Consider the following 20,323-nt stretch of genomic DNA (forward strand, 5'->3'; position numbering starts at 1 on the left):
TGACACTGAGGCCACGATTCTATGAAGCAAATGCCTGGTGCTCTAAGTTTGAGTCCTAGGAGGAGTTCAGACTGGTGTGATCAGTACGATGATTTCAGGAAAGGCTTCCTGAAGGAAGACACAACTGCTTAAACCTGGTGCAGAAGACATGACCACACTGCATCCATCTGTAAGGCAGCACCAAACTGAGGAAGTAGAAAGCTCAGGACAGACGTGCAAGATATCTTTGTGCCTGAGGTTGAAGTGTCCCAGGGGGTGGGTTGATGAAGTCCGGGTTGGGTCTGAATCTGGCTCTGGCTCTGCCATGTCCTAGATGGAAAGCCTTGGTGTAGTGACTTAACCTTCTTCGCTGAGCCTTGGTTTTCTCATTAGTCACCAGAACCAAAGCTACTTCACAGGGTTTCTGTGCAGGTTACATAATATTTCATTCCTCCTTTCAACCTCCCGTGTCAGGATGTCTCTCTTTTCTACCTTTTGGGCCTGTTTCTGTGGGTGGGTGGCCTAGCGGAGGAGCTGACTTGGCAACCTCTGCTGGGGTGCAGTCTTCCCTCGGCGTGCTGCGGGAAGTGCCTGGGCAGGATCTGGGAGCTCGCCAGTTGTAGACAGGTATTTCCAGTTCGGCCAGATGGGAATGGGGGAGGAGATCACTGGAGCCCAGGTGCTAGGTGGATCCCTTGGGAGAGTGAGGGGAGTCCTGCTCCCCGCCGGGTGTTTGTGCCCCAGGCTCAGATTTCTCCCGGGCTGCGGCTTCTGCGGCTTTCTAAACCAGTTGGGGAGGGAAGGGGTCGAAGGGAGCGCACACTGGAAGGAGGGCTGCGCGGAGCCAGCGGAAGGCCGGCTCTTTAAAACTCCCGGAGCAAGGGCCCTGACCCACCGCCCCTCCGGCCTTTCTGCGCCTCGTCGCACTGCTCTCCTCAAGGGGGCGACCTGCCCACATGACGCCAAGTCCTGCTCGCGGGAAACTACAAGTCCCAGGCCACCCGGGGGTCATGCCCGCCTCCTCAGTCTCTGCTGTCTCCATTGGCCGGCGGCGGCGGGGATTGGCAGTCTCCAGGGCGACGGGAGGCGCTCGGGGCATCTGAGGCGGGAGGCGGGTCCGCCCCCTATTGTGTCGCGAGTGGAGTGAGCAAGCCGCGAGGAGCAGGTGAGGGCGTGGGCGTGCTAGAGGGAATGGAATGGGAGTGCCCTCGGGGGTAGGGGTGGGTGGCATAGAGAAAGGTGAGGGAGTAGGGGGCACAGGAGAAGGAGGGAGACTTTTGAGATAAGTGGAATTCTCTGGGGCGCAGAACTAGGGGAGTTCTGGGAAGGAAAGTGAAATTCTTGGTGGGTGGGTTTTTCCTGGGAAGTGGAGGAGTTCTGGAGGTAAAACGCGCGCGCGCTTGTGTATGTAGGGGGCTAGTTCTTGGTGGGTTCCAAAAGCAGAGAGGAGTTTCAGGAGTCCGGAGAAGGTGAGGGCGAAGGAAATAGGGGGGTGGGGCATCAGAAGTGTATTGTAGCCCTGGCAGGGTGGGTCAGTTGGTTAGAGCCAGTCGTCTTGGTACATCAAGGTTGCAGGTTGGATCCCCTGTAAGGGCATATATAAGAATCAACCAATGAAAGCATAAATAAGTGGAAAATAGTAAATTGATCTCTCTTTCTATCTCTCTCACTCGGACCTGCTTCCCCCTGCCTCTAAAAAAATCAATAAATTTTTTTTTTAAGAAGTGTATTGTGGGCTGTGGCAGGAGAATTCAAGGAAGGGAAATTCACAGGAGGAGTGGATGGGAGAGGTGGGTAGGGATTCTGGAGGAGACAGGAAGGGTGTCCCTTGTAGCACAGAGGATCTGATGAAGTGCAGAGGACCTTCATTCTGATGCAGTTGGAGATCAGGGTTGAAAAATAGGCTTGTGTGGTGGTGGTGGTGGTGTGTGTGTGTGTGGGGGGGGGGGGTGAGAAGCAGAGACAACTGCAATGGGGATACTGGGAGGACGAAGGGGTGGCGAGACCAGACAGGTGAGGACATGCTGTGGGGCAGAGGAGGTAGAAAAATTTTAGGAAAAGCAGAGGAATTCTGGGGAAACCTGGGTTGTTAAGTCTCTTGCAAAACTGAACCAGTACAGAACTGGCTAGGGCCATTAAGTAGAGGCAGGGGGCAAGCTGAGAGACTTAGCTATGTTTTATGGCCAATTGGGTTCTGGGAAGCCAAGAGTGCGGTGGAGGCCCAGAGCAGAGTCCACTTGGATTTTCCAGGCCCATGGCAATACCTCCCACCCCACCCACCCCATCCCCTAACCCTCCATGCCCGGACCTCACCCTATGGACTCATGCTTTTTTGGGTTTTCATGGGTCGTGCCCCTAGGGTTGGGGAAGGGAGAGGCTGTAAACCCTGACACTGAAGATACTGGAGTGAGTGGGAGGAATTGGGGTGAGCGGCAATGGGTGAGGGTGTCTGGTGGAAGGAGGCTGCCTGGCAGCATCATGAAGAGGAAGTGGCACCAGCTGCCAGCTCAGGGACCTGCCCAGACCTGGAGGGTGTTGCCTGGCCCCCCAAAACAGTTGGTGGGGAGGCGGCTCCCCCTCTTCCAAGTTTTTAACTCACCCACTGCTAAAGCAGTCTTAGGAGATTGAGTGGAGAAAGAGGTACTGGTTCCAGGATTCATGGAAGCTGGGAAAATGGAGCAAGGAATTGTATAGGGGTCCCCTGGGGACCACTTTCTAATCCACACGTTGCCTCTGACTGGCTTTATGGCCGAGTGGGGCTCTCTGAGAGTCTCCAGTTCCTTATTTTTCACCACGGGAGTAGGGAGGACTAGTTCTACCTCCTATCTGGTACCTCTTTATTAGAACCAGGACGAGGGAAATAGAAGGAAAAGGAGGCTGGGCTGTGAGAACTCGTCATCCTTGTTTCCCTGAACATTTTTTTTCTGAGTGTATAGGAACCCTGTTCCCTCCTGCTTCAGTTTTTCGAGAACCTCAGTAACCCGTTTCCCCAGAATTCCTCTGTGTTTCCTAAGACCCACCCTCTAGCACAGCCTGACCTGTCTGCCTCTCCCTGTCAGCATACCCTCCTCCTCCCCTTGCTCTCATCCCAGGATTTACTCCCCAAGGGGCGGGTGTCAAAATCTCTGGTCTCCTATATTCCTTCCTCCTACTTATCTGCTTCATCTCCTTTCTCTTCCTTTGCTCCTCCTGGCTTTTCTCTAACTGTGGGGTTTTACCTAGTTTTCAGTGTTGGCCAACTCTGCGTATCACTTTGCGTTTGCCATTTAGATCTGGTGGTGCTCCAGAGAACAGCTTCCTCAGGTGTTTCGTGAACCAAGCCCTAACTGTCCAGAGGAGTGGGAGCTGAAACCTGTTACCTGATCAGAAGGATTGACCAGCCTGTGGACATCCCGGGCCCCTCCACCTGGGCCCCTGTGGATAGGGGGGGCCGGGTGAGCAGGCAGCTGGGCTATGGTTTGGTGCCTTAGTCTGGCCATCCTCAGCCTGATCATCAGCCAGGGGGCTGACGGTGAGCTGGACTCGAACTCCCTGTTAGCTTTGGGGTAGGGATGTTCTCCAAGTTCTCTGTGAGCACACAGGGTTCTGGAGAAGTTGAGGGTTCCTTCAGTTACTCAGTCCTAAGGAGCCCGCTGAGATGCTGATGGGACTTCCCCTCCCCTCCCAGCTCTGACCTGGGGCCCTGCTGTTCCTCATGCCACCCACCATGCAGGTCGAGGGAAGTCTGAGGTGATATCCGTGGTTGGCCGGGCTGGGGAGAGTGCTGTGCTGGGTTGTGACCTGCTGCCCCCAGCTGGCCGGCCCCCCCTGCACGTCATTGAGTGGCTGCGCTTTGGGTTCCTGCTTCCCATCTTCATCCAGTTTGGCCTCTACTCTCCCCGAGTGGACCCTGATTACATAGGTAAGACTTAGCTGCAGGTCAGAGGTATCACCAACAAAGGAGAGCTAGGTGGGAGGTCTCCTTAACTGCTCTTTCCCTGCTCTGACCTGGCATCCAGCTCCACTGCTTCAGTTCTGCTTAATAAGCATGCCTGTGCTCCCTACACTCACATTCACACACACTAACATATGTGCTGTTCAGAATTTCATGTGGTCTATTCCAAGGGAGATCCTACAGCCCTGTTTCAAGTATCCCACTTAATTCTGTAATTGCTTTTCTAGATTCCATCACGAAGCTTCCCAGGCTCCATCCTGATCTTCCCTGGTCTCCCCATATGGCCCTGTCCTGGTCCCTGGCTCTGCTGTCAGCTCACTCTCCTGCCCTCTCTCCACTTCACTGTCTTTACTGATAGTTTGGGGGTTCTAGGCCTATAGGACCTGGGCTGTTGCAGTAGGGTGGGTGGGTCTCTGACCTGTCTACTTCTCCAGTGTGGACTCAGTCTGATTACGAGTACAGAAGAACATGTGCGCACAGGTGAGTTGGGGAGGGCCAGGTTCCCAAAAGATGAGGAAATGGAAGGGGCTGGGCTGGGTTGCTGCTCCAAGTGGCTCCTGTATGACTTTAAAATAGTGTATAGGCCTCCCTGGGCCCAGGTGGCTCACTCAAAGCTCAGATTCCTCTTAATCCTAGCTGGAGCCTTAATCCCAGAGATTTAGTGCAGGTCTCAGAGGGCAGTATATGGGAGGCCCTAAGGTTGGGTCCTTTAGGAGCCTAGGAAGGAGGAAACCCAAGAAAGGTCCCCTGGGGAAGTCAGTGGTGGTGGGGGGTAGGGGCTTTTTTTTTTTAATTTGAATTTAGGAGAAGCCATAGGATTGGTTGAGCTCTCACCAAAGGGCTGGCTGAACAAAGGGGAAGAGGCTCAGGCTGGTGCAAGGGAAGAGTTTGTTTTCAAACTGGGGGCAATTGCTGGCAAACAGCCTAGTGTGAGCGTTTTGTGTCTACATAGCCCCCCCCCCCCCCCAGACTTGATGAAAGTGGGCCTTGGTTAGAGAGAAAGCTGCCGTGCTACCAGCCCTCCCTCCTGCCTCTGCCTGCTGGCTGGGAAGGGTGTGGGCTGCTTGACTGAGGCTGGGCAGATAGATGCACAAGATGCCTCACTAAGGCAAGGGCAGGAGAAGAGAGAGAAGGGCTTTTCCTGGGATTCCACCAGGCAGATGAGCAACCTTTCTCCTTCCCTCTGCCCCTGCCCTATCTCGAGGTCTGGCCAGCAACTTCGCTACCTGTGGGATTTCTTTTCTGTCTTCCGGGGCTGTGAGCAGTAACCTCTGGGGCGTTCTTCCTACCCTTTCCCTTTGTGTTCACCCTGCCCCCAGTCTGGAGCTCCTGGTTGGGCCAGAGCTAGTCTGTAAGAGTCAGGTCCCAGGGGGTGGGGGAGGCCCTGTGCCCATTAACTCTTTACTGCCTCCCCATGTGGAAGGGGCCTCTCATCCTTTGTGTAGGGGACTCTGAACTGTTGCTAGGCAACAGGAGATGGAAGTTGCTAAAGACAATGCTGTTCTGTCATAAACCCTCTGGGCAAGCGAAGGGACAGTGGCCTGGGACTGTGTGTGAAGCTGATGCCGAGATTGTGGGAGGAACCATGGAAGTGTCTGGAGCTTTAGGGGCTGTACTGAAGGGGAAGCTTCCAACCATTAAGTATTCTAGAATCATTCTAGCTGAGGAGACTGGATTTATAGGCCAGTATGAAAACAGTAAAAGACAGTATAAATCCAGCTAAGGCTAAATGCAAGGCTTAAGTTAGTCACCGAGTGTGAAGTGCCAGCATAGAGAGAGTGCCCTCATGGCCTGAAACGTGACCAGGCATCAGAGGGAAGAGAGGCGTGCCTTATTCCATCAATGGTTTTCAATCTTTTTATTCTTGGAGACCAGTGAAATTAGAATTATTTCAGGGATCGCTAAGGCAGAAATCGCCCTGAGCATAAGCGAATTCGACTAAAGTCATTGGGTCTATAATCTTAATACAATATCAGGGTGCTTAACTCTTTCTTTCATGGACTGGCATGAAATTTCTGGTAGACTGGTCTGCGGCCCAGTGATTGAAAAACGCTGTTCTACTTAACCTTTCCTGGGGTGGGTCTTAGGCCAGTCCTTCTAATCCATGGGACCTGCTTTAGGTTTATTTACTTCCGTGCTATATTTCTTGGGAGTTTTAAATTGCCCCAAACAGCAGAAGGGACATGAGTCTTCTCTCTGTCCCGAGTTGTTTGATATAAATCAGTTATCTCATTTTGCTTTAGAACAACTCAGCTCCCTCTAGTCATCTCCCCTTACTGTCTTTTGTCCTCCAAAACTCTCTGCATAATCACAGCTTCCTGGAAGCCTTCCATACTCCTCTTGCTTCAGAGTCTCTTGGAATATGTGGGCACATTTAGCACCATTTTTAAAAACTGTGTGCATATGAACTTGCACATGAATGTGAGTGTGGTTCTCCTGCTCTCTGAGAGCTTGCGAGAGCTAGGGTGCATCTTCCGTTTCCTTTATACATCCCAGCATGCCGGGAGGTCTCAAGTCCATCATGACTAGTAAGGAAGCGACAGAGCCAGGCCTTCTTTCTCCAGATGGTCATACCTGGGCCTGTGGGTAGAAAGTGGGTCTTCAGGAGGTGGATCTATTGTAGGTCTCAGGTGGACTCAGAACTGCCTTCCCTGGCCACCCTCCTGTTCTTCTTGTACGGGTCTAGGAGTCCATATCTCACAGAAAAGATAGTACATGCATTATGCTTCACTGGATGTTCTGGCCAACACACATTTGGGACTGTTACCCCCTGGCTACCAACACCCTGGAGCAGAGGTGGATTAAGGTCAGTTGAGAACTCGGGCACAGAAGAAAATAATTGGACCCCTTACATTAGAAAAAAGTGTAAAGTTGAGGTTTTGCGGGGCCCTTCAGAAGTTGGGGCCCAGGGTGCGCGCCCAGTGCGCTCACTGTTAAATCTGCTTCTGCTCTTGAGAACACACTGAATGTGCTCAGTGCGATACCTTGAGCATCACATGATCCTAACACTAGTGTGCAATGGAAGGTATGACCATCTGGAGAAGGAAGGCCTGGCTTTGTCGCTTCCTTACTAATCATGATTTTGGAAAGAAGCTTAACTTTAGTTTCTTCCTCTATAATAGAATTTTGAGGAGGATTAAATGTGGTAACAATGCATGGCCCATATTCAATTTCCCTTCCCTCTTCTGCCTTCTTTATAGAGCTCGAAGATCACCACAATGAAAAATTACTATCACATGGCAGTTAGAGGAGACTGAAGTCTGTGGTCTGTGGGGTTCTATGGCCAGGTAGATTAGGGTTACTGAGGAATTCCACTGGTGGGTGGAAGGGTGTGATTATGTTAAATATTTACCTGCAAGGCCTAGGCTTATCTCCAAGGTGGGGATTTAAACACCAAGCCCTTTAAGCAGGCCCACCCTTCCTGGAGAATCCACACCCTGGACTTAATTCTTGGGAGAGAAAAGTCCCTGCTTAAAATCACAAAGCTGGCTCCACTTGATCCTCCTCTTCTTCTCTGATGGCATTAGGGGTGCTGTAGATTTAGATTAGAGTCCAAAAAGATTACCTAGAGGTAGAATGAAAGCAGATTGGAGGGGGTGAGCGCACTAACAGCTTTAGAATTTCTACTATTGGGAAGGGCTGATTTGGGGGCACAGTCTGATTGGTTGGAGTGGGCACAATGCTAAGGGACTTGTGTCTTTTATCCATATGAAAGTTCAAGGTGGGGTGGGCAGCTGATGGATAGGCTGGAGGAGGGAGAGACCTGTCACCTGTCAGTAGGCTGTTGGAGTAATGCAGGTGAGAGATACCCAAGACTAAACTAAGAGATACCCAAGACTTTACTAAGGTAAAGGTGGTAGAGAAGGAACTTGAAAGATTTACTGGACAAGCAGAGGGAGAAGTAATGGAGAGAAGAATGGGTGATGCCAGGTTTCTGGTAGGGTGACTTGGTACATGGTGGTGCTGCTCACTGATACAAGGTAAGAGAAGGGAGATGATGTATTATCAGGTATGGGACAGCCAGAACTGAATGCAGGCTGCTGATTTCAAATCTTAAGCTCGTTTATTTGTTCACTAATCTTTATTTGACCACCTGCTGACACCAGGCACTATGCCACCTGCCTTTCCTACATGATCTCTCTCCTCCACCCCACCCAGATTTCTCTCTCATTTTATAGATCAGGACACTGAAGTTGGGAGAGATTAGTTACTTGCCCCGAGGAATATACAGCAGCGCTATCGTTCTTTCTAGGTTTAGGTTGCACTGCCAGGGACCTGTGAGGCTGTCCGGGGTGCAGGGCTGTCAGGGGAGTTGCTGAGGGATTTGGGGGCATCCTCAGTCTCAGTCTGGTGGTGTGATGTGGATGCGGACCAAGGGTGGGAATGCACCGTCTGCCTGTGTTGGGCTGTGTGGCTCTGTGGAGCTCTGTGTAGTCAGCTGGGGTCTGGGTGCCCCCGGGTGTGAAGGAATAGGGGGGCGGAGTCTGCTGACCTTGCTGCATGGCTGGGCTGGACTTTGGCCACCCTAAAGCGCTTAGGCCACTGATTATAGCTCTGAGGGATTAGGGTAGGTCTGGGTCTCTGCTCAGGCCCCAGACACTGCTAAGGCTTCTGGGGACAGAGGCTTCTGGCAGGAGGAGTAGTCATGGGGTCCATATCTTCTCGTCCTACAGAAAGCCTAGGGATGGGCAGATCCTGAAAGAACTGAAGGATACTAAATGTTGGCTCTTCAACCTGCTGCTCCCAGCAGTCCTGGAAACTGTCCAGCTCTTTAGCTCTGGCTTTCTCTTTGTCTAAACTGGGTCCCCACTGCTAAAAGGCAGGAGCAATCGGGGGGCAGATTGAGGGATCTTCCCTCAATGACCCTCTGTGCCTCCCTGGACCTACTCTATCTGGTTAACTGGGAGAGACTGGGCCTGTTTGGGGCATCATGAGAATGATCAGTGCGCCCAGGGTTTGGGGCTCTCTTGGGGTCCCTGCAGCACCCTGATTCGGGGCTCCTCCTCTAGGGCGAGTGCGGCTGCAGAAAGGGGCATCTCTCCAGATCGAGGGCCTCCGGGTGGAAGACCAGGGCTGGTACGAGTGCCGCGTGCTATTCCTGGACCAGCACAGCCCTGAGGACGATTCTGCTAATGGCTCCTGGGTGCACCTCACAGTCAATTGTATGAAGCTGGGCACAGGATGATGGGACCTCTGGCTGGTTGTGGGGAGGAGAGGATGGCAGTTCCACTGCTCCACCCTGCTGACACCCTTATTTGCTCTCACTATTTGCATTCTACCCCTCCTATCCCCACCCCTGCCCTTTCCATTCTTCAAATCTAAATTCAGTCTATCTTCTAGGCTCTCTGTTAGGAACTTCCTCTTCCCTCCTCTTCCCTGCTCCTGCCTCCCTGTCCACGACAGAGTAATGGGTAAGGGGGTGGAGGCTCTTGGGCCCTGAAGGAAACACAGATCACATATATACTGCCTTTTTTTTTTTTTTTCAAAACAGCTTTTAATCTAATACCACATGAATTCTTTCTCAACCTTAAGAAGGAAGAGGGTCATAATCATTCCCATTTTATAGATGAGGAGATGGGGGTGCAGGGAGCCTGGGTCATGCCACTGATTGGGGCACAGCAGAGTCGATAGCCCTGACCTCGTGACTCCCAGAACACTGCTCTTCTGGAGAGCCTCGCTCTCCCTTGGCTCTGAGCACACTGCCTGTTCTCAGCCCCAGTTGCCAACTCTGCAAGCCAGTTTTGGGATGGGCTGGTGCCATCCGCACTTGGTCCTGGGTGCTGCAGATAGGGTGGACCTGGGCTGAGGACTGCAGGCCTGATCTGTCTCCCTGCCTTTGGGCTGCTCTCCCCTCTAGCAGCCCCTGATGCCTCTTTCTTTGCAGCGCCCCCTCAATTCCTGGAGACACCTCCGCAGGTGCTGGAAGTTCAGGAACTGGAGCCCTTGACCTTGCGTTGTGTGGCCCATGGCAGCCCCCAGCCGCATGTGACTTGGAAGCTCGGAGGACAGGTCCTTGGCCACGGCCAGGGCCAGATGCAGGTGAATCCTGTTGCTGGGCAGAGTGGACCAGATAGAGTGTGAGGGGCAGGTGGAGGCCCGGGATCGGGGTTGGGGAAAGGGCTGGCGATGTCCTGTCTGAGAGGGGCTTTGCGTTGGTTCCTGATCCTGGGGTGCTGCCTCCTTCTGCTGGCCAGCCTTGGAAGTGCAGGGTCTGAGGCCTTCCGGAGGGGGCCTTCCCCCTCTACTCCTACCCTAGGTGCAGAATGGGACGCTATGGATCCGGCGGGTGGAGCGAGGCAGCTCTGGAATCTACACCTGCCAGGCCTCCAGCACTGAGGGCAGCACCACCCACTCCACCCAGCTGCTTGTGCTAGGTGCTCTCGGTGGGGAGGGCTGGGGACTGGGGCGTCTGTGTGAGGCCTGGCTTGTGGCTGGGATTGTACGTGGCTGGAGCTTGGAGGACAGGGGCCAGGGAGAGTGAGGGAGCTCCAATACAGGCTGTTTCTCTAAAATCAGCTTCTTAAATTGTAAAAGGGTCAGTAAACAAAGAGACATTTAGTGCACAGTGATGAAGCTTAAGTGGAAAGAGCATGGGTGCTGGGGTTAGAGCGTGAGCTCTGTGATCCCCTTGCTCTCTGGTTCCCCATCTCTATAAAGAGATGCATATCTACTGCCTCAAATTCTAGGATTCTTTTTTTCTTTTAAGTTTTTTATTTTTTTCTTTACAGGGACAGAGAGGGGGGGATAGATAGGGACAGACAGACAGGAACGGGAAGAGATGAGAAGCATCAATTATCAGTTTTTCGTTGCGATACTTTAGTTGTTCATTGATTGCTTTCTCATATGTGCCTTGACCATGGGCCTTCAGCAGACCGAGTAACCCCTTGCTTGTGTCAGCGACCTTGGGTCTAAGCTGGTGAGCATTTTTTATTTTGCTCAAGCCCGATGAGCCCGCGCTCAAGCTGGCAACCTCGGGGTCTTGAACCTGGGTCCTCGGCATCCCAGTCCAACGCTCTATCCACTGCACCACTGCCTGGTCAGGCCAAATTCTAGGATTTTGATAAGAATTTATTAGTGATGAGCACATAGTAATTATTGGCCAAAAGGCAGTATTGAATAATGGTTAAGGGCAAAGTCTGTGGGGTTGGGAAGGCCTGAATGCGAATCTTACCTTCTCCACTGACCTTGGGCAACTCACCTCACAACCTTTCTGCCTGTGAGCCTTTATTTCTTCATGTAGGAAGCAGAGACAGTAATTCCTACCACAAAGGCTCTTAGGATTAAATGAGATGATGCAGTGCAGTGCTTAGCAGGGCACCTGGCCTGCCTTTTACTGACAACTCATGTGGTAGGAGCCCAGAGAAGGGAGAGAGCAGTGCAGCAGTAGAAGTTAGAGCTGGGGCTCTGGGGCTCGGCCAGGCTTCAGGAACAGCTTTCTAGGCTGGGGGTTCAGAGAGCGAAGGCCTGGGGACAGAAGGGAGCCTGGTATAGAGCAGAGCGAGCTGTCCACACTGACCTGACAGAGATGCTCATAAGGGTGGACCTGTGAAAAGATAGTTGGCCAGGCAGGGAGGGGTTGGATCAGGAGGGCTGGGTCAAGAAGTTTGAACTTCATGTGGTAGGAGACAGCAGCTTTTGTGGATTCTTGAGCAGGAGTGTTTTGTGGCCAAAGAATCAATGGCCATTCAGTGCATGGATGGCCATTAAAGTAGGAGAGGTGGCGGAGCCTGGGTTCAGGGATCACTACAGCATCTGGGGGCAAGGTACTAGGTACCTGGGTTAGGGGAGGAGACAGAGGTGATTTAAGTTAGGGCAGATGAGGGGCATGGAGGGTAAATTAGTGGAGAGTTAGACCTGAAACCCCTTTCCAGCACACACGCACAAAGAGTTTCTAGGCAGGAGAAACTGGGTGAAGAAGTGTTCCAGAGGGCAGATCCAAGAACAGTAGAAGTGAGTTCAGGTTTTTGGGAAGACTGTAGGCTGAGGCCTCTCCTTCCCCTTGTATTCCCCCAACAGGACCCCCAGTCATCACGGTGCCCCCCAAGAACAGGACGGTCAATGCCTCCCGGGATATTTCCTTGGCCTGCCAGGCTGAGGCATACCCTGCTAACCTCACCTACAGTTGGTTCCAGGACAGCGTCAATGTCTTCCACATTAGGTGGGGTTCTGGAGGATGGGGGTGGGGAACTGGTGGTGGGCAGTGTTCGAAGAGCCTCTTAGCTGAGCAAGGCCTGGACCCCTCCCGGCATATGCCATATTACAGCCGCCTGCAGTCACGAGTGCGGATCCTGGTGGACGGGAGCCTGTGGCTGCAAGCTGTCCAGCCTGATGATGCTGGCTGCTACACCTGTGTGCCCAGCAACGGCTTACGACGCCCACCCTCAGCCTCTGCCTACCTCACGGTGCTCTGTAAGCCTGACACCCGCTCTCCTCAAAGCCTGCTTCCCTCCCCTGGGCCAGGCCAAGCTCCTCTTGCATAATTTGCCACTGTTTCTCCCCAAGACCCAGCCCAGGTAACAGTGATGCCTCCTGAGACACCTCTGCCCATAGGCATGCGTGGGGTGATTCGATGCCCAGTTCGTGCCAACCCCCCACTGCTCTTTGTCAGCTGGATGAAGGATGGGCAGGCCCTGCAGCTGGACAAGGTACAGGCATGGGGCAGGGGAAGGAAGGTCTCAGCTTTTTTTCTTCTAGTGAAGACAGCTGGGGTGGAGTTAGTTTAGTTTAATCTAATCCACTGACTGAAACATTCACTTATCACCAGGTACTGTGCAGGTTGTTGCATAGGGAACAGCGACAAAGAGACTTCCACACTTAAGGAGGGCACAGCCTAGAAGGGGGGGGGGGAGAATAAGAGAGACACTTTTCTGGAATGCCAGGGATAGAGGAGGTGCCTTCTTGATAGGGACTGGTCAAGGATAGATCAGCTACAGCCTGGGACTTTGTTGATAGACCTTGAAGGGTAGGCCATACAGAAACCGGGGCCCAGAGGGAGAAAACAGTATAGTGCATTTATGACAAAGTGAGTCATCCATCTTGGTGGGAGTACCTGTGTGGATGTGAATGGTGCAGAGAAAGCTGGAAAGACAGGCTGATGCCAAAAGAAACTCTGGATACCAAGTTAATATTACCTCATCCCACGGAGATTGGGATCTTTTGTCTGCAAAGACTATAAATTCCTTTGAATTCTAGTGTCCCTAGGGCTTCTGCAATAACAGCACTCAGTACAGTTTTGTTGCACTGTTTAAAAAAATGTCTAAAGGCAGTTGGAGGCAGTGAAGTTGCTTGAGCAATGGTGTGATAGCATCGTAGCTATAGCGGGAGTTGAATTTGTTGGATGAGACAGAGGGAGAGAGGGTTCAGGGCTGGTGAGGGGTCCAGATGAAAGGTTTATGTATCCTGAATTAGAGAGGAGAACATGGAGATGGATGGGCCTCATGTCTAGACAAACAAGCCTTCCTAGAAGGACAGACCTGGTGAGTGTGTAGATGGGGGAGTGAGGGAGGGAAAAGAAGGAGTTAGCTGTTAGCAAGGACAGCGGGGCTTTTAACACAGAAGTAGGGAAGCCAGGAAAAGGATCTGATTTGGGGTAGGGGACACTGACTTTAGGCACGGAGTGCTGGGAAAACAAAGAGATGAGGTCCCAGCAGGCAGGGGCCCCCCACAGTTCAGCTGCAGCAGGTGCCGTTCCCACTGTATTCCCTGCAGTTGTGCAGTCGTAGTTTTCACACCCATTCGGAGTGGCCCCTCTCTGGGAAAGGGAGATGGAGGACTGGAACGCAGAGAGGGCAGGTCTCAAGGTGGAACTGTGGTGTCCTCTCCACAGTTGTGGGCTTCTTGGACCATCTCCTCCCTGGTGGCCTTTCTCCATCTCAGTCTTACCTCTGCTGACTTTATCTCTTTGTCATCTCCTCTTCCCTCCAGTTCCCTGGCTGGTCCCAGGGCCCAGAAGGCTCACTGGTCATTGCCCTGGGGAATGAGGACGCTCTGGGAGAATACTCCTGCACCCCCTACAACAGTCTTGGCACTGCAGGGCCCTCCCCAGTGACCCACGTGCTGCTGAAGGTGAGGCTCGGTGAGCCAGCAGCAATGGGTCAGGTGGCTGACAGTGCACCCCGTGTGAACACTTGGCTGGTAGAGGTGTGTGTGGGGGGCTTCCAAGTCTGGGTTTTCTATGGTGGTCACAGCAGGAGCTGTCAGATGCCATTCCAGTTTTTTCTTTTGCAGCGATGGTGCTAGGAAGATGGGACAGCAGTCACACAGCACATCCATAGTCAGATACTCTTTCCACCCCACCTGGACTAACCATTTTTTTAAAATTTTTTTAAAATTTATTCATTTTAGAGAGGGGAGAGAGAGAGAGAGAGAGAGGGAAAGAGAAAGAGAGAGAGAGAGAGAGAAAGAAAGGGAGAAAGGGGGAAGGAGAGGAGCAGGAAGCATCAGGTCCCATATGTGCCTTGACCAGGCAGGCCTAGGTTTTGATCCAATGACCTCAGCATTCCAGGTCAATGCTTTAACCACTGCCCACTACAGGTCAGGCCACTCACCAGCCTCGACCATGCCACCTCCCTCTCTGGAGGTGTTTTTTCTCTCTCTCTCTCTCTTTTTTTTTTAAATTAAGTGAGAGATGGGGAGGCAGGGAGGCAGAGAGACAGACTCCTGCATGTGCCCCAACCGGGATCCACCCAGCAAGCCCACTAGGGGGCGATGCTCTGCCCATCTTGGGGCTGCTGCTCTGTTGCTTGGACAGAGCTATTTCAGTGCCTGAGCTGGAGGCCATGGAGCCATCCTCAGTGCCTGAGGCCAAATTGCTAGAACCATTCGAGCCATGGCTGTGGTAGGGGAAAAGAGAGAGAGACAGACAGACAGACAGACATAAGGGGGCTGGGGGGAGAAGCAGATGGGTGCTTCTCCTGTGTGTCCTGACTAGAATCGAACCTGGGTCTTCCACATACTGGGCCGACACTCTATTGCTGAGCCAACTGGCCAGGACCTGGAGGTGTTCTGTAGGGACCTGTACACTTCCATAGAGATCTCTTAGTCCCCCAGTCTTCTCTGTCCTAACAGGGAACAAAGACATGGAGCTAGAGAGAGAGTGAGAGATGAGACTGAGCTGTGGGACTGGGAGTCCCAAAAAGGGGACAGCTGTGTGAGAGAGGCCCTTCCCAATGCCAGCTCTGGCTTGCAGGCACCCCCAGCTTTTCTAGAACGGCCCAAAGAAGAGTATTTCCAAGAAGTAGGGCGGGAGCTACTCATCCCCTGCTCTGCCCAAGGAGACCCTCCTCCTACCGTCTCTTGGGCCAAGGTAAGGCTCCTGAGCCCGCTTTGCCTGTACTCTGCTCAGCACACCCCTGCCTCTCCATGCCCCTGGCCCTTCTATGGGAAGCTGGATGTGGGAAGGGAAGGGTTCCAGAGGTAGGGGTGGGGGAGGCTGGAGGTGCCTGGAGAAATAAGCGGCGCCCTTGGTGAGGGGTGGCTGCATGTGTCCTCAGGGCTGACCAGTGGTTCTGTAGGTGGGCCGGGGGCTGCAGGTCCAGGTCCAGGTGGACAGCAACAGTAGCCTCATCCTACGACCTTTGACTAAGGAAGCCCATGGGCGCTGGGAGTGCACCGCCAGCAATGCTGTAGCCCAAGTGTCTACCTCCACGAATGTCTACGTGCTGGGTTAGTGGCTTCATAGCCATCTGGGGGCTGCAGGAAACCATCCGGGACAGGAGATGGGGAACCAATTTTGGAAGCTCAGATGGGGATGGTGGGTGGAAGACCCCTGGGAAGATGGGTGTAGGGCAGAGGCTCTGGGCTCCTCTTTGTCACATTCCCTTTGGGCCCCAAATAATCCCTCCCTCCATTCCCCCCATCCAGGCACCAGTCCCCATGTTGTCACCAATGTATCTGTGGTACCTTTGCCCAAGGGTGCCAATGTCTCCTGGGAGCCTGGCTTTGATGGTGGCTATCTGCAGAGATTCAGCGTCTGGTATACCCCATTGTGAGTGACCCGCAGGCCACTCTGCTCTTCTCCACCCTGCTACTCTCTGGCCCTCTGCCTTTCCTCCCAGTCCTCTATCCCAGTCCTCCAACTGGGCTGCCTGATTTACAGAGAATCTTGGTGACCCTGGATAGCTGAGGGGAGGGGGAGAGGTCAGCTCTCTGGGCTCCAAGCTTTCTGGTCTTCCTAGTTGATGTGGTTCCCCATTTCCTCATGTCCTCCAGGGCCAAGCGTCCTGACCGAGCCCACCATGATTGGGTGTCCCTGGCAGTGCCCGTGGGGGCTGCTCACCTCTTTGTGCCGAGGCTGCAGCCCTACACCCAGTACCAGTTCAGTGTCCTAGCTCAGAACAAGCTGGGGAGTGGGCCCTTCAGCGAGATCGTCCTGTCTGCCCCTGAAGGTGAGAGACCTCTCACCCCAGAGCAGCAGACAAGGATGGGGAAGGGATGGCAGGAAAAGCCTGGCTGTGGGAGGATCTAGGGGGGCGGAGGCAGAGGTGCTGGGCAGCTTGGGGCCCAGACAAATTTGTGGAGGATGATCCAGGCTTGTCTTTAGGGGCTCTGGGATAATGGTTGGGCACTGGGGGTCGTGGGAAACCAGGGGAAGTGGGGGAGAGCCCTGGAAATTCTATTTCCTCTATGCCTGTCTGTCCCATTCAGGACTTCCTACCACACCAGCTGCCCCCAGACTTCCTGTGACAGAGATGCTACCTCCCTTGTCCCCTCCTCGAGGTCTGGTGGCACTGAGGACACCCCGTGGGGTACTACTGCATTGGGATCCCCCAGAACTGGTCCCTCAGAGACTGGATGGCTATATCCTAGAGGGCCGACAAGGCTCCCAGGGCTGGGAAGTGCTGGACCAGGCTGTGGCAGGCACAGAAATGCAGCTGCTGGTGCCTGGCCTCATTAAGGTTAGTGTGGGCAGTGGGCACAGGGAGTTCTGTGGCTCTCTAGGCCCCAGCTCCATTTCCCAAACCTGATCTCACCCAGATTTGACCATCTTCCTGGCTTCTACTTCACCCTGACCTCCCAACTTCTGGGTCTTTTGAATGGGGCTGGGGTTGGTGGTCAGGTTGGGCACTGACCTCCTTCCTGGACCTCCTGCCCCCAGGATGTTCTCTATGAGTTTCGCCTTGTGGCCTTGGCCGGTGGCTATGTCAGCAGTCCCAGCAACTCGGCCAACGTCTCCACTTCCGGTGAGAATGGAGGGCTGGCTGAGGCTGGGACCTGGGGTCTCTGATCCCGCTGAGTCTAGACACCGACCCTCCCTTGTGGCCCCTTGTGCAGGCCTGGAGGTCTACCCCTCGCGTACCCAGCTTCCAGGCCTCCTGCCACAGCCTGTACTGGCTGGTGTGCTGGGCGGGCTCTGCTTCCTAGGGGTGGCCATCCTTGTGAGCATCCTGGCTGCTTGCCTAACCAGCCGACACAGGGCTGCCCACCACCACCGCAAGCGCCTCCGCCAAGGTAGGGCCAGCCCCCATTCGCACCTCCTACTTGGAGGAAAGCCCTCCCTCCTTAATCCCGTACCCAGCTTGGCCCACACTATTCCCAGCCAGATGGGGTTGGGTGCCTGCCGATGGGTAAAGGTCTGGGCCGGGGACTCTGGAGGGCCCTGGGTTTGCCTGTGTCACTTCTGGTTCTCCTGCCCTTACAGATTCACCTCTTCTCTTCTCTCCACCTCGGTTGTCAGCTCCACTGTAAGTCCTTTCTCCTTCTGGGCTTCCTTCTGCCTTCCCATAGTGGCCCCCTATTCTCTGCACCTCAGGGTGGGAGTCATGGGAGGTAGAACAGAAATGAGAGGGAGGTGAGAACGGGCATGCAGAGCCCAGCCTGGGGATGGTCCAGTGTTGCCTGCTTGTGCCTACCTCCCTCTCCATGTGGGTCCTTTCTCACTAGCTTTCCTAGCTCTACTCTGTTGTGTACCAGACATCTCAGGCTTGGTGCTGGTTCCTGGGAGAGAGTCTGGCCCTTATCACAGATCCGGATTTCCTCTCTTTCCCCAGCTCTGCTCCAGGCTCAGGCAGTCCTGACAGCATGGCCAAGATGAAGCTCCAGGCTTCCCCAGCCCCCAGCCTGCGTCAGAGTCTGTTCTGTGGGGAGCCCACAGGGTCCACCAGCTGTCTTCCAGATCCTCCACCTAGCCGGGGACCCTTGCCCCTGGAGCCCATTTGCCGGGGACCAGATGGGCGCTTTGTGGTGGGACCCAACGTGGGGACTCCCCAAGAAATGTCAGGCCTTGAGTGGGCTGAAGCTCAGACCCCGGCCCAGCGTCAGGCCAAGTCCTATGACTGCAGCAACAGCAGCCCCAGTGGGCTGCCCCAGCCCCTCTGCATTGTAGACATCAGCCCTGTGGGGCCCTCTCCTGCAGCCACGCCCAGCCCCCTGCCACGTTCAGTACCCCTGCTCCAGTACCTGAGCCTGCCCTTTTTCCGGGAGATGAATGTGGATGGGGACTGGCCCCCTTTTGAGGAGCCTGGTTCTGCTCCACCCCCAGATTACACGGACATCCAGCCCTGCCCAACCTCATCTGTCCTTCAACCCCTGGACTCCCCCACTGGGTCCCCCAGGGCAGTGCTTCCTGGGGCTGCAGTCAGGGCTGCTGCTGCCCCAGAGGCCCCGTACACAGCACTGGCTGACTGGACACTGAGGGAACGGCTGCTGTCAAGCCTTCTCCCTGCTGCCCCTCGGGGCAGTCTCACCAGCCAGAGCAGTGGGCGGGGCAGTGCCTCTTTCTTACGGCCCCCCTCAACAGCCCCCTCAGCAGGAGGCAGTTACCTTAGTCCTGCTCCAGGAGACACCAGCAGCTGGGCCAGTGGCCCTGAGAGGTGGCCTCGAAGGGAGCATGTCGTGACAGTCAGCAAGAGGTAAGGGTGGTCCATCCCCGTGCTGGCCCCAGTCCTGCACTGTCATCTCCCACTTTCTCCCCACCCCTCCCCTGATACCTCGGCTTTCTCTGCTCCACTCCCAGTTTGGCCTGAGGTCCAGGGATCCTCAGGGGAAACTCATGGCCCTACCTGAATTTGGGAAGCCCAGGTTCAGGCTTTTCTGTCCACCCTCTATTCCTTCAGCCACCCCACACATTTGTTCCTTTTTACAGGAGGAACACATCTGTGGATGAGAACTATGAATGGGACTCAGAATTCCCTGGGGACATGGAATTGCTGGAGACTCTGTACCTGGGCTTGGCTGGCCCTCAGTCCCAACCTGAAGCTGAGCCAGAGCTAGGTGTGTGAACCCTCTAGAAAGGCAGGCACTCCTGGCCTTGCTGTTGTTCCCCCATTGCCTTATGATCCAGTGTTATCCCAGTTGGGCTCTGGGCCCCCGGTTCTCTCCTCTTGCTCCCTTGGTTCATCTAAACTGCAGGCATCTGAGGCTCATGGTGCCAGTGAGCCTCAAGACTTTTTCTTTCATTGTTCTGCCCTCCTCTTGCAGGTGCAAAGACGCCAGAGGCGGGCTGCCCCCTGAGCACTGCCCATGCTCCTGGCCCGGAGGCCCGCTGTGCTGCACTTCGGGAGGAATTCCTGGCTTTCCGTCGGCGGCGAGATGCCACTAAGGCCCGACTACCAGCCTATCGACAGCCATTCCCCCATACTGAACAGGCTACTCTGCTGTGAACACCTTAATGTGAGGCAGGGTGAAGGCACACGAACTCCACAAAGGATTCCCTGACAAGACCTAGCTCTGGCCTAGGGAACTGCCCTTGCCCTGGTGAAGCCCAGACATAGACCCTGATTGTAGGCTTGGATGGGCATGGTGTGGGATGTATGTGCCGAGCCCCTGGACCCAGAGGCAGATTTAACTGCAGGTGTCCTGGGCATGCGCCCTGGGCCCTGACTTCTGAAGGGCCCTGCAAAAGCCCAACTTGACACTTTTTTCTAATGTAAGGGGCCCAATATTTTCTTCTGCTCTCTGGGCCTCAACTGACCTTAATCCGCCTCTGCCTGGACCCTGGGGACCAGAACAGGGATCCTAGGTCTGCTGAAGGTGGGTGTGTGGGTGTGTGGGTGTGTGGGTGTGTGGATGTATGGTGGTGGTGTTGGTGTTGGTGGTGGTCATGATGTGGGTGAGGTTTTATACAGGTGAATAAAGAAAGTGAAAAACATAACTATGTTGTCTGGTTTTGTATTTGAGGAAGGTGGGAAAATCTCAAACTCTTAAAAGGAGGAGACTCTTCCTAAATGAGTGCAGGTACATTCAACATCCACTCAAAAAGCATTTATTGAGTACCTACCCAAGTCACCTACTAAAGACCAGCCATTTAGCTAGATCAGGGGTCGGGAGAACCTTTTTGGCTGAGAGAGCCATGAACGCCACATATTTTAAAATGTAATTCCATGAGAGCCATACAACAACCACGCATTATCCAATAAAAGTTTGGTGTTATCCTAGAGGACAGCTGTGATTGGCTCCAGCCACCCGCAACCA

The 20,323-nt window shown here is 54.0% G+C and overlaps 1 protein-coding gene across 2 annotated transcripts; it reads left to right on the forward strand.

Moving 5' to 3' along the window:
• The first annotated feature begins 613 nt into the window (after nt 1-613).
• IGSF9 (immunoglobulin superfamily member 9) lies at nt 614-19,991 on the forward strand. Of its 2 annotated transcripts, none has more exons than XM_066362051.1 (21): nt 614-1,144; nt 3,250-3,490; nt 3,692-3,880; nt 8,923-9,075; nt 9,798-9,952; nt 10,170-10,287; nt 11,930-12,071; nt 12,177-12,322; nt 12,416-12,558; nt 13,838-13,978; nt 15,102-15,218; nt 15,427-15,577; nt 15,776-15,899; nt 16,124-16,299; nt 16,631-16,809; nt 17,010-17,094; nt 17,186-17,362; nt 17,553-17,595; nt 17,902-18,762; nt 18,996-19,123; nt 19,331-19,991. In XM_066362051.1, the coding sequence occupies exons 2-21, from the start codon at nt 3,433-3,435 to the stop codon at nt 19,510-19,512; spliced, it is 3,468 nt and encodes a 1,155-aa protein (XP_066218148.1). In that variant the 5' UTR covers nt 614-1,144; nt 3,250-3,432; the 3' UTR covers nt 19,513-19,991. The 2 variants fall into 2 exon arrangements, with proteins under 2 accessions (XP_066218148.1, XP_066218147.1); XM_066362050.1 differs by having other exon boundaries at nt 616-1,144; nt 16,559-16,809.
• Nucleotides 19,992-20,323: the final 332 nt, after the last annotated feature.

Source organism: Saccopteryx leptura, chromosome 2 (genome assembly GCF_036850995.1).
Source record: "Saccopteryx leptura isolate mSacLep1 chromosome 2, mSacLep1_pri_phased_curated, whole genome shotgun sequence".
In the NCBI taxonomy this organism is placed as follows: domain Eukaryota; kingdom Metazoa; phylum Chordata; class Mammalia; order Chiroptera; family Emballonuridae; genus Saccopteryx; species Saccopteryx leptura.